This window comes from Pezoporus occidentalis, unplaced genomic scaffold (assembly GCF_034315485.1).
Source record: "Pezoporus occidentalis ecotype Australia unplaced genomic scaffold, CSIRO_AGI_Poc_V1 ctg2, whole genome shotgun sequence".
NCBI lineage: Eukaryota > Metazoa > Chordata > Aves > Psittaciformes > Psittacidae > Pezoporus > Pezoporus occidentalis.
This window is the reverse complement of record NW_026913855.1, coordinates 7,855,683-7,867,709: the sequence shown is the minus strand read 5'-3', so window position 1 is coordinate 7,867,709 and position 12,027 is coordinate 7,855,683. Positions and strand designations below refer to the sequence as shown.

The 12,027-nt window shown below is 43.0% G+C and overlaps 1 protein-coding gene across 3 annotated transcripts in view; it reads left to right on the top strand.

The window, feature by feature from the left end:
• Positions 1–11,763, top strand: part of RNF152 (ring finger protein 152) — a 45,835-nt gene extending 34,072 nt beyond the window's left edge. For all 3 annotated transcript variants that reach the window (XM_062617708.1, XM_062617706.1, XM_062617707.1), the window contains exon 2: positions 6,366–11,763. In XM_062617708.1, coding sequence (XP_062473692.1) covers positions 6,584–7,195 — 612 coding nt within the window. In that variant the 5' untranslated portion in view covers positions 6,366–6,583 and the 3' untranslated portion in view covers positions 7,196–11,763. The remainder of the gene's footprint in view (positions 1–6,365) is intronic.
• Positions 11,764–12,027: the final 264 nt, after the last annotated feature.

Sequence of the window (12,027 nt, the reverse complement as noted above, 5' to 3'; positions counted from 1 at the left end):
TCTGTGCTGTTGAGATCATCCAGAGCAGGTTCTCTCTCCATCAGCATGGATCCCCTGGCACTGGTTCATAGAATGTTGTAGGCTTATATACTACAGTTTCACTCAGCTTTATTTTTTTGTGGCTTTATGCATTCAGGAGTGTGTACACCTGATTCACATCTTTGCAAGGGCTGGCCTAAAGGTAAAGGAGCAGCACCAGCTTGGACTGGCTAAGGATTTAGCCAAATTAAAACACTTTTTCTGCAATATTTCCGTGCAATTGTGAATAACTAAATAGAAAGGATGTAAGCTGCCTGGCTTAAAAGAAGGTGTCTGGAAAATAGGTAATTCGGGAGAGAAGAATAGATTAACTTTGTTGTTTTAGTTTTATGTCGTTCAAAATGCATGTAGTCTCTTGGTTGTGATCTACATGGTGGATGAGCTATGTCTGTGGAGAAACATCAGTTTCTGGATCACAGTCTCTTATAATTTTCACGGTCTTTGGAAAAGCTCATATGTTCAATGAAAGCCACAAAAAATCTCAGGCATTCATTCCATGGAGATACTGCCAGATGGAAGAAATGGGGAGAAATTGATGGTTTTCTGAGCTTTGTTGATTCTCTGTTGCAAAAGAAAATAATCTGCCCAGAATCTGTCACCTCTGCCTGAGGGCTCAAGAGATGAAAAGTTGAGCTGGGATGAAGTTGTCCAGGAGCTTTGAGCAATGTGGGTGGTGCTTGCATGACCTTGGATCAACTGCTTTGTCTCTCAGCACTTCTTTTCTTAGATGATGAAAGGATATGATAATACTTCTCTCTTAACAAGGGTGTTGTGATGAATAAATTAATTAATCTTTGTGATATTCTCAGTTACTATGGTAATTAGAGCTACAGAACAGCCTAAAAATAAATAGGATCATTTAGTGAAGGATATTCAGGGGAAATCAGGTAGCATGTCCTGGGCATTTGCAGCAGCCCCACTGTGTTTTGTCCAAACGTGTTTTTTTTGAAAACATACACAAAAGCTAAATATTGTAGCAGACATGCTTCCAAATATTAAATATGTTCCTTCCTCCTCACTATCAGTTTGAAACAACTCTAGCACACATTTCCTTCCATATCTGTGGGCAGATGATTCTTGCAATTAGTTCCTCTACTGAGAACAGTATTCCACCATCACCCCCATCTCCTTTCCAGCCTAAGGGCACCTGAAATGAATGGATTTTTCTTCATCGTAAATCATACATACTCAGTAATACTGTCAAAGAATTCTTAATGTGTTTGGGGAGTTTACGTAACGAACCTTCCTTGAGAAAGGTGAAGTATTGTCGATACACTGCCTTGAAAGTCTGTTATTAACCTTGCTGTACAGCAAGTAGAGCATGCCTAAGTACATGCATAAGTCTGTGCAAAGTTTCTGACGTGTTATTTCAGTGATCAGCTAACTACATCAGTGTGCCCCAAAGCCAGTCTTTAAAAATGTGGTATGATGTTTAATCTTCCATGTATTGTATTAGTTTCCACAGGCATCATTAAAGTATATTTTTGAGGCTTCCAATTAGTATAATTTTGGGCCCTAGTAAGCTAGGAAGCATGTGTGAAGATAGTTCTGAGTTCTCCTGTGGAGGTGGCACCCCTTCAAGGCTGTGGTTCCATTGCTTAGTATCACTGGGACTGTCCTTACACAGAAAAAAATATTATGTCAATAGGCAAAGATTTGCAATTATTGTTCTCTGACTTGTTGTCCAACTCCCGTCATGGATGTAAAATGTCCTCTATGCACTGGGTTCCAAAAATAGCCTTTTTTTTCTGACCCTGCCAGTTGGGAACCGCATTATAGTTAGGGTTTGTGCAGAGCTTTCTGTGCAGCAAACTTGTGCTTTCTTCCTCCTCTCATCTATAGCTGTGCAATACTACCTGCAGCAACCTTCATCTGTTCATCTCTTGCAACACCCCCTATGTTGTGGTGGGAAGCTCCAAATTGCAAGAGAGCAACAAATGTCCCTTCTGCCTTCACCTTCATGGGGAGTAGGAATCTGATGCCTTGGCATTCCTGGCCTCCTGCTCACCCTAAAAAAAAAGGGCTTGGGGCTCTGCTGTGGCCTCCAACAAGGTATCACCAGAACAGACACTGAGACTGGCAAACAGCTAAAATACTTGGTTTGTTCTCCAGACCTTTATTGCTCTTGAGTTACACAATCATTTCTCAAATGTTAAAAATTCCTAGCTCACACAGAGGGCAGCCCAAATCTGCAAGAAGGACCTTTGTGCTGTGCTCTCAGGCACCTGGCTGTACTTTGATCTTCTGCTGCAGGGGTCATCAGCTTTGCGGGTTCCTCCCTGGGTCTCTGTAACCACTTGTAAATCTCTTGCTGGCCACTGTCAACCCTGACACTTGAGTTTTGGAGCTTGTGTATTTTTATACCCAGTTAATCTTCATTTGAGTCACTAGATAGATCTCAGCCCTGTAGAACTTCCAGTTTCTGTGAGGTTTGTGCCAGGCAGAGTCACTACTCACAGTTGCAGTTTTCTCTGGCTGTGTGTATAGCTTCCCTGTCATAGTTCCCAACCCTCCTTTCCACATGCATTCCCCTCTCCACACATACATATATGCTGTCTCTCTTGCAGAGCCCTACAGATAACCCTGATAGTCTTCTTATTTTTTTCCCCATTTTCCTGTCAACAGTCTCCTCACTCCCCTTGGGCATCAATGGATGACAAGAGCAAAACATGACAAGACAGTATTTTTGGCTAATGCTCTTGGTCTTCATGCTCAGAGTGCCAAGAAGAGTGAAGTCTGAGTAAGCTTTGAGTGAGGTGTTCACCTGTGACAGCTCAGTACCTCCAACTGGTGGGAGTGTTGAGAGTTCAGTCCTCTGTCCAAGAGGAGGTCTGCTCCTCTTCGCATAGTTACTGAAGCAGTAGAAGAGTACTGAGAGAGCTCCCATGGCTTTTTCCTTCCTACCTATGTACTGTGAAATGAATTAAATAGATATTATGCAGTTTAGCTTGGACTGTACATAATAGCTTGATTTTCTTTTATCCCCAAGCTGAGCTGTGGCAGAGTGCAGGAGGGTTCTGGGACTTCAAGTGTGGTTGGGAATAAAGTTGCACTGTACCCATGAAGCTGTCCAACCTTTGAACAAGGCAATGTCATCAAAGGACAAGGGGTTAGATGGCTGTGGCTACTCTTTGTCTTTAAACATATTTGGAAGGAGTCATACTAACCTCTCAGTTTACTAGTTGTTACAACTGATATGTCAAAATATATGTCTGATCATTATTTGATATGTTTTGGGAAAGTAAGAATGTTATAATTCTCTGTAAGTATATGCAGAATGTAACTTTGTGACTTGAAATAATGTTTATAGTTTTGGGGGGTGGGGGGGGGGAAGAGAAGGGGTGGGTGAAGAAAACAAGTGTAACTTGAAGACACACAGTTGGAAATGACTATTTCCTTTATTCAGCACCAGGTCAAAGTAGGGTTGTCACTGTATTTACAGCTTCTGCAGATATATCCACACATATCTGAACAATGTATGTCATGTAGGTGGTAAGCCCTATCTTAACCTTTTAATTTGGCTCCATTGTTTCCCTCTTCTTCATGTGGATTGTGCTAATACTTTAAAACTTTAGCCTCCTAGAGAAATGCTTTGCAGCATAACTTAGTGTTCCAGCCAGCTGAGATCTTGTTGAGATGGATTTCCTTCTTTTTCCTCTTAGGGCACTCTTTGCCTGGGGGTGATTCTTGTTTTATTCTTCAGCTCTTCTCACAGAATCACAGAATCATTAGGGTTGGAAGTGACCTCTAGAGAACATTTAGTCCAACCCCCCTGTCAAGGCAGGGCCACCTAGAGCAGGTTACACAGGGACGCGTCCAGGTGGGTTTTGAATATCTCCAGAGAGGAGCACTGATCTTCTGCTGTAAGGATGTCAGTGGGGCAGGGATGAGGGGCTTGATAGAACACGAATATATGACTCTTGGACAAGGACATGCAGTCAGAAAAATTATCTTGAATCCAATCAGGTTCGCATCAGTGGAAACTGGTTTACCTTTAACATTGTAAATGGAGAGAGATGGTTGTAGGTGACAGATAAATGAGGTCAGAGAACTTCAGCAGTTCAGTGCACTGACATCCAAAATGTGGAGGGCAGAGCTTCTATGCAGGCATACTGATTTACATCTGGAGGAGTACCTCAACTTTGTCTTTAAATGTAAGCCTTTCCTTCTGTATTTGCATTGGAGCCTTTTTTAATTTTTTTTTTTTATTTTTTAACATCTTTGCAGATACAGCAGATCAAATTTGTGTCCTGTAATGTCCGAGCTGAAGTTTGGCTTGGGCAGTGCATAACTGAGGATTTTGTATGGATACTTCTGTGCAAAATGTAAACTCAGCTTGTGGCTGAGACCTGGATTTGATAGCTTTGGTGGTTCATTCCTGAGTTCCTATGCCTAATTTCTAATCTGGCCTTTGTCTGTTAATGTTTTTCAGCCATGAATTGCCTAGCAGTGTGGATAGCTGTCTGTGCCATTTTTCTCTCAGTTACACGCTAGCTGTTTAAAGACCCTTTCAGCCAGTCTTCTGTTGTGCCTTCCTGTACTTTAGGGATGTGAAGACAGTAATGGGAAGGAGGGGATGAAGAAGATAAAGCTTCTATGCATTTTCTTCCACTTTCCCTCAGTATGGCCTGCATGCGGGTGGTGAACTCATAGTGCCTTCTGTGGCAGAGTTAGGCTCCCTCTGCACTAGAGTATTTGTTAATGCCATGTGTAATACTGTGTTGGCGCAGGGCAGGCACCACAAGGACCCATGCTGGCTTCATGCTCACATCAGTCTCTACCTCTCAGCAGTGGTCTCTGTGCTGCATTCAGGCAAAGCATACCAAAAGTGCTGTTTGGGTGGCTGGCATGTGCCATTTTCCCCTGCAGCCATTGACCACATTTCATGAGCTCCTGCCTTCTCTCTCATGAGTCAGGAGTGTCACTGCGTGTTTGTTGAAGTGCCTTGTGAGCCAAAACTTGCTGCTGTTACAAAACCTACAGCAGGGCTAGTTCTGCCAATGTCAGTGATATCAGTTGTTAGCATCTGAAGAGATGACGTGTATTTTGTTTTCCCTACTCAAATACCAGTAGCTGCCAGAAGCAGGATGTGTGGGACACTGTGGTCCAGAAGGCTGTCCTGCATTGCAAACTGCACATCTGTGCCTGCCTTTTGTTCTTGAACTATTGTTATTTCCATTGTACTAATGTCACCCATTGGTTAGCATGTCACAACCTAGTTGCTATGAACCGGAGGGAAGAGCAAGAAATAATTGTATGGAAAGGAAGAGAACCTCTGACAGCTGTGGTCCTCAGGTGTTAACTCTATTTTGCAAATAACACTGCAATAAGAGAAGATCAAAGTTCACTGTGCAAATATTTTGTGTTTTCCTTATTGTATTATCTGGGTGCAAATTCAGGCTGATATTTCTTCAAGCACAGCTAGGCAGGCAATGTAAAAAGTTGTAAAACTGTTACCCATTCATATTTATCACATGTTGGAGTAACCAAAATTAAACAAAGCTAAACAGCTCACTGTGAAAGTCAACACAGCTGCCATTTTTTGCATAGCTGTAAGTATTAAGTGGGAAATGCAAAGAATTCCTATATAGTGAATAGTTCAGAGCAAGGTTAGTAACAATTTGCCTTTAATTTAGTGCATTAACAGATTGTTGTCCATGATATTTGATGGTTCTGGGTCTAAACAGAGCCTTTTGTCTTGAGTGAAGCTTTCATCAGTGAGAAGGGCCATGTTGAACAAGCTGCTTGTGTAACCAGGCAAGAAATTAATTTGACTGAAAATTATGCCATTCCTTTTCATTGTGAGCAAATGTGAGTGTTTCAGTGTAGTTACTTGGTTGCTTATTCATGCACAGGAGTAAGTTCAGGAGCCTGTGGAAATGCATCCATTTCACATATTTTTAATTTCCCAACCTTTCATACAGACTTAGAGGTTGAGCCAAATAGCTAAAAATCCTCAGGGGTTTAAAGGATTACATGAGAACAATAGTTAAGGTGCAGGTCCTGCAAAATATGACAGGAGGCAGATGCTGAAGGACCTGCTTAGTGAACTACAGCTTCCCCTGTTACGGGTATAAATATAACGGTGACTGGTGGACTGGTAGAGATTTTATAGCTGTAAATGGAGACCTAGTGGTGGCTGGCCTGAAGGTTTGCCACTGGGCAGTTTGGTGAAGCCAGTGGGAAGGTGTTTTCTTGCTAAGGGTGGCAAATTTGTTTCCAGGTTACAAGGTCAGCACTAGTTTCCATTCCGCCCTTAGCTGGACTCTTGTTCCTGCTGGTTCCTGTAAGTAACCTATTCCTTCATGTTTATCTGTTTGTCTCAGGTACTGGAAGGTTCAGGCCTGAGGTTTTCCTGCCCTCTCCATAGCCACTGCCTGGTGCTGCCCTGAGAAGAAGCAGCAGCAGGAAGGCAGACGCCATCCTGAGGAGAAGCAGGAGGAAGTCAGCAGCTGCTCCGTGGCTGTGAGACTTGTCTTGTGTGAGACTTGACCTGAGTCTTGTCACAGGGTGAGAGCTGCTGTGCTGCCCTGTGCCAGCCACCATGGAGACCCTGTCCCAGGACTCTCTGCTGGAGTGCCAGATTTGCTTCAACTACTACAGCCCGCGCCGGCGGCCCAAGCTGCTGGACTGCAAGCACACGTGCTGCTCGGTGTGCCTGCAGCAGATGAGGACCAGCCAGAAGGACCTGCGTTGCCCCTGGTGCCGTGGGATCACCAAGCTGCCACCGGGGTACTCTGTGTCGCAGCTGCCTGATGACCCCGAGGTGATCGCCGTCATTGCAATCCCCCACACCTCCGAGCACACCCCTGTCTTCATCAAACTCCCCAGCAATGGGTGCTACATGCTGCCCTTGCCTCTCTCCAAAGAGAGGGCACTACTGCCTGGAGACATTGGCTGCCGCCTCCTGCCTGGCAGCCAGCAGAAGTCTCTGGCGGTGGTGACAATCCCACCGGAGCAGCAGCCACTACAGGGTGGCCTTCCCGCTGAGGCGGGAACAGAGGAGCCGGACCGGAGAGGCGTTGTGAAAAGCTCCACCTGGTCGGGGGTTTGCACTGTGATCCTGGTGGCCTGTGTCCTAGTCTTTCTCCTGGGCATCGTCCTCCACAACATGTCGTGCATTTCCAAGCGCTTCACAGTGATCTCCTGCGGCTGAGGCGGGCAGGGGTGTGTGTTCCCTGGGGGTTGGGTCAGTGGTGGTGGTGGTATGGAGTGAGACAATTCAGCGCAGCTTTGCCCAATGACTGCAGAATCGGGGCAGCAGTGTGCCAGCCCAGCCACAGCCCCCGTCAGTGTGGCGTCAGGCCTGTCGGCAGCGTGCAGAGAAAATCACGTCTCGTGTCTGGCAGCAGCGGCACTGAGGAGGGCTGCATGCATCACCATAATCATTTATCAAAGGGACTGCAAAGTACAGTGATTTTTTTTTTTTTATTTTTAATTATGTTACGAGATTAAAGACATCTATGTAGCTGGTTATACTGTAAAGTACATGGAATGAGCTCTACTCTAAACACGGTAGATTAAAATCAAAACTGCTCCATGTAGAATTAAAAGAGAATTGGTGCGTGACTCTGTACAAGGTGTTCAATACCAGTCCACACATGCATTATTTTTTAATGGGGGGAGGGAATGAGACTTGTAAAACCAAGAAGTCACTTAGCTGGTAAAGCATTTTGTATGTTTTAAACTGCACACTAATTAAACCGAGTTAGGGAGTTGTACAATAGTTTTTAAATGGAAATGTTTTGCAAGCAATCATTTTGTTCTGTGGTGTGTGTTTTTTGCCTCTTTTTTTTTCGCCGATTTTTTTTTCAGCTCCAGGGAAGTGGCACTTCAAGCATCTTCTATTTGAAGGAGCTATTAGTGAAGAAATAGGTCATAAGAAGTCCTAGGACTTCTCCTGAAAAGTTGTGATAGCAGATTGTTCTGTTTCTCCTTCTAAAGCTTAGGTTTTCCTAATTGTTTTTAAAGCATTCGGATCTATTTTGCCTCCCTCTTTCGTAGGAGACGCAACTGTGTACCCATGGATAGTGTGACAGAGCATTTCCCCTAAGGAAGCCTCACCATCCCAACAAGCCAAGGACCTTTATACGCAATTATGTAGTAAGAGGCTGTGACAATAGCCAGGAGGAGTACCCATGTCAACCTAACCCTCTACTGGGTGGGCTGCCCTCCTACATCACTGTAGCTGTCCTGGTGTCAAAGTATCTGGGTGAGCATACTGGAGCCATTTCCCACATTTCAGTGTTATAAATGTTGGTGTTCGTAAAGACAGATTTGAAAAAAAAACCCACAGGAATTGTCTCCCTCCACCCATGAGTGTCATGAAACCCCAGTCATTTGCAGTTCACGTCCTGGAAAGAGCCAAATTCCTGAACCTTTGCTGCAGTAGCGCCTTGCTCTAACCAGTCCCGATAGTCTGTAAGTAAAATAGAGCTCAGTGTGAATTTTGGTATTTGGCAAAGCTGAAATTTGTGTGAGATTTAGGGATTGGATCGAGGGGCATATGACAGACCTTTCATAAGACAGAAAAATCTATTGATTTGAACTGCTGCTTTTTGCAAGTACGAAGTGTAACCTCCCTGAAGCATGACCTCTTGTCATTTACCTACTGCTCTTTCTAGTAATTAATTAGAGATTGCTCGGTGTCGTATTACAACACTAGAGAATGTAATTTTGAGCATGCGGTGCTCAAATTGCCCCTGTAGACGTCGGTGGTTTCCTGCTTATATCACAAAATCCAGTTGCTGGTTCACAATAAACATTCCTAGCTAGGACTTCTGTCAGGAACATACCTCTATCTTCATGCTGGATTCCTTCCCCTCCCTGTTCCCAAACTACAATTTTCTTCCTTGATTCCTGTCAACTGAAGAACAGCCTATTTGGTGCTTAACTGTTACGGTGTGTGTTGGTTCATGTATGGAGAGGAACCATTGTGCTGATTTTTATCTACTGTCAATGTATGCATAGCACAGCAAAAAAAGAAAAAAAAAAGGATCCTCAGATAACACATTCAATGCCTTTTCTGTGCAAGGCCCATGTGCAGTATGCCTTGAACTTGGCTTACAAGTATTGTAATTACATGGACACCTCTCCACAGCATGTTTAATTTGGTTGCAGTAGGGAACAACAGGTATTGCCAAATGTGTATTGTGAAAGTGCTAGTCTCATGTTGCTAGTAGGAAGCCAGATTTTTATGACATCCACACTACGCTGTTTATTGTGTAAATGAAAGCCAGTTCACAAAAAAATTCTTGCCTTTCTGAGACTTGAGGAAGTGACCAGATATGGGACTCAACTCTCTACTGCCTTATCCCCTGTAGCAATTGCTAGGAATACCAGGGGGCGTATGGCGTAGCTGGAAAATGCTCTGAGAACAGCACTGATGCATTTCTCACCAGCTTATCCAACTTGCAATGACCATGAGGCAGTCAAAGAGCAGGCCCTGGAGCTACAGTGCTGATACTGTTAACCTCCTTCTGGCTGTACCTGCCTGCCTGAAGCTCTTGAAACCAAGGTTTCTCTGGTGTTGCAAAGAATGGCTGTCTTGAAAAGCACCCCTTCTGTCCCTCCATGGGAGGGTGCAGTATGAAAGAGGAATCAGAAATTAGGTTAAAATACTACACTGCATAACACATTATGCAACAGGCAGACCTGGAGTTTATCCGGTATTAATGACATAAGTATTATATTAGGCAGAATACCATCCTGTATTATCACAGTACATTGTTTCATTAATATGAATTTCCTGTACTTTTCTTGCCTGCTGAAATGCATGTTTGACCTAATTTCTGATCCAGACATTTGCCTGCTCACAGCCTTCTGTAAGAGCAATAAGTAAAACCTCAAGATTTTTGCCTGCGTGTGCACGCATGGTGTGTACCTTCATCCCGTTTTATAACTAGGGGTTCCAGAGATGTTTTCGCTCTGGCTTTAGACTGTGACTATCATTTTAAATTTGCAGCTGCCATGTCATGTTGGATCACCTAGCTTTATTGCTGACTTGTGTAGAAGTGAACTAAATAGTTCGTTGTAATGTACAGTGTTAAAATGTTTCTTGAGTATGTCGATAGTCATACTACTTTAAAAATGCAGTGCAGTCTGTCCCATTCCTTGGTCCAGTACCTGACATTTAAAAATGTGATACTGCTACATACACCTCTAACTTACTTTTTTTTTTTTTTTTTACAGCCTTATCTTTGTAATTTTTCTCTGTGGAAAAATGCATTTGGACTTGTATCAAAAGCGTCATGTTCTGGGCTACGTTGTGTTCTCTGGTGTCCATTAAGAAATCACTGCCCAGTTCCACGAAAAAAGAAAGAAACTTACTATGACACAGTGCTATTTGAGCAATCAAAATTTATGTTAAAACTTGTGGGTAACTACTCAAGCACCTGCATTTTTAGAGCAAATTACTCTGTATGAATGTGTATTTATTTGCTCGTTTAATGGGAAGGATTTGTGTTGGGGTCTGGCTTAATTTTCTTTTCTAGAGGGCCCCAACTTCCATTTTTGGCTTGTGCTTTGCTGGCAAACAGACTTTAGGGTTCACTCTGTGAAATTTTGTTTAGTGAATTTTAAAAATTCAAAATATGCAATTTTGGTATGTGGTATTTTTTTAGGAAATCTTGTGTTCAGTGATTGTTCATGCTTAACCAAGATGTAAAGGAGACTGGATGTTTTGTAAACATGGAGCAATCATGAGTCCAGAGTTTCATCTTTATTAATGAAGCTCAGTCTGAATAAAACATTAGCGGGAAAAGAATTATATCCAGTGAATTATGGTACCTCTTTTACTTTGCCATTAACTAAAAATGGCAGCATCTTCAAAAGAACACTTGTAAGGCAAAGTGTCAAGTGTGGGTTGTGGTAAATAGTAAAAGGTTGTTCATGTTTTAATCACTTTGGAATACAGAACTGTAGCTGATGACAATTGAGCCACAAAACTTTTGTTCTCTTTTTTCCAGTTTTAAACAGGAGACTTACTTAGAAGTTTTAAGTGAACTTTTCACTCATGGAGGTGAGGGATGTATGGAGGCCTTAAGTATGTATTGTACTCTATGTTCCCTGAATCTTTTCACAGCAATGCCATGTAGCAGAGGACCTTGCCTCTTCCCAGTCATAGAGAGGGGCTGTACACATCATCCACAGCTAAACTGCCCCCAGGCAACATGCCCTGCTGGCATGAGTCACTTGCATAAGTACTGCAGGAGACATTCGTATGTCAAGTGAACACATCTGAAGTAAATATTGGAATTGAAATACTTCCCTATTTGAGTTACACAGAAAGCTTGGCTTCAGATTTGTTTTTTCCAGACATTTTCTATAGGTGCAGGGAGAGGGAGGGAAGAAGCTACATGACAGCAAATGAGTCCCAGCATCATCTGGGAGGCTGCTGAAGAATCTGCCTGCCCTGAAGGTAAAGATTTTAGTGCAAGAGTTTCAGTAGGACAACATTGTCTGGAAATGCTGCAATGGATTTACAGCATGTTGGTGACCTTTCTGGTGCTGTACACTGTCCGTAGGCCTGACAGCTTGGGCTGTTGTGTTCTTTCTCTTTGTCACTTTACCTCATGTAGGCTTGTGTCAACAAGCAAAGCTGCTTGCTTTATCCTCAAGTTGAATGATTTCACAACCATTCCTTAAGTTGCCCCAAGCATCTCTAATGAAAAAATTACCTTTCAAGTTCAGTGAAATTTAATGCTTAATAAATGTTCAGAAAATGCATTTTTAAAGTATTTCCTTGTGCTTCATTACATTTTAATTTTAGTTCTTTATAATTCCTGTAACGTTTGTGCTAAGCACGTTCCTGAGCATGCAAAGGCAATTCGTAGGGATTAGGTAAGATCCACATCCAGAAGAAAATACTTCCTATTCCCCCTATCCATCCCACAGTCCCCTACAGATCTACACAAGTCCATTTTCACTCTCCTCATCTATGTTACACTGAAGCACCTAAGTATGGGGATGAAAGGGGACTCCTGGGCA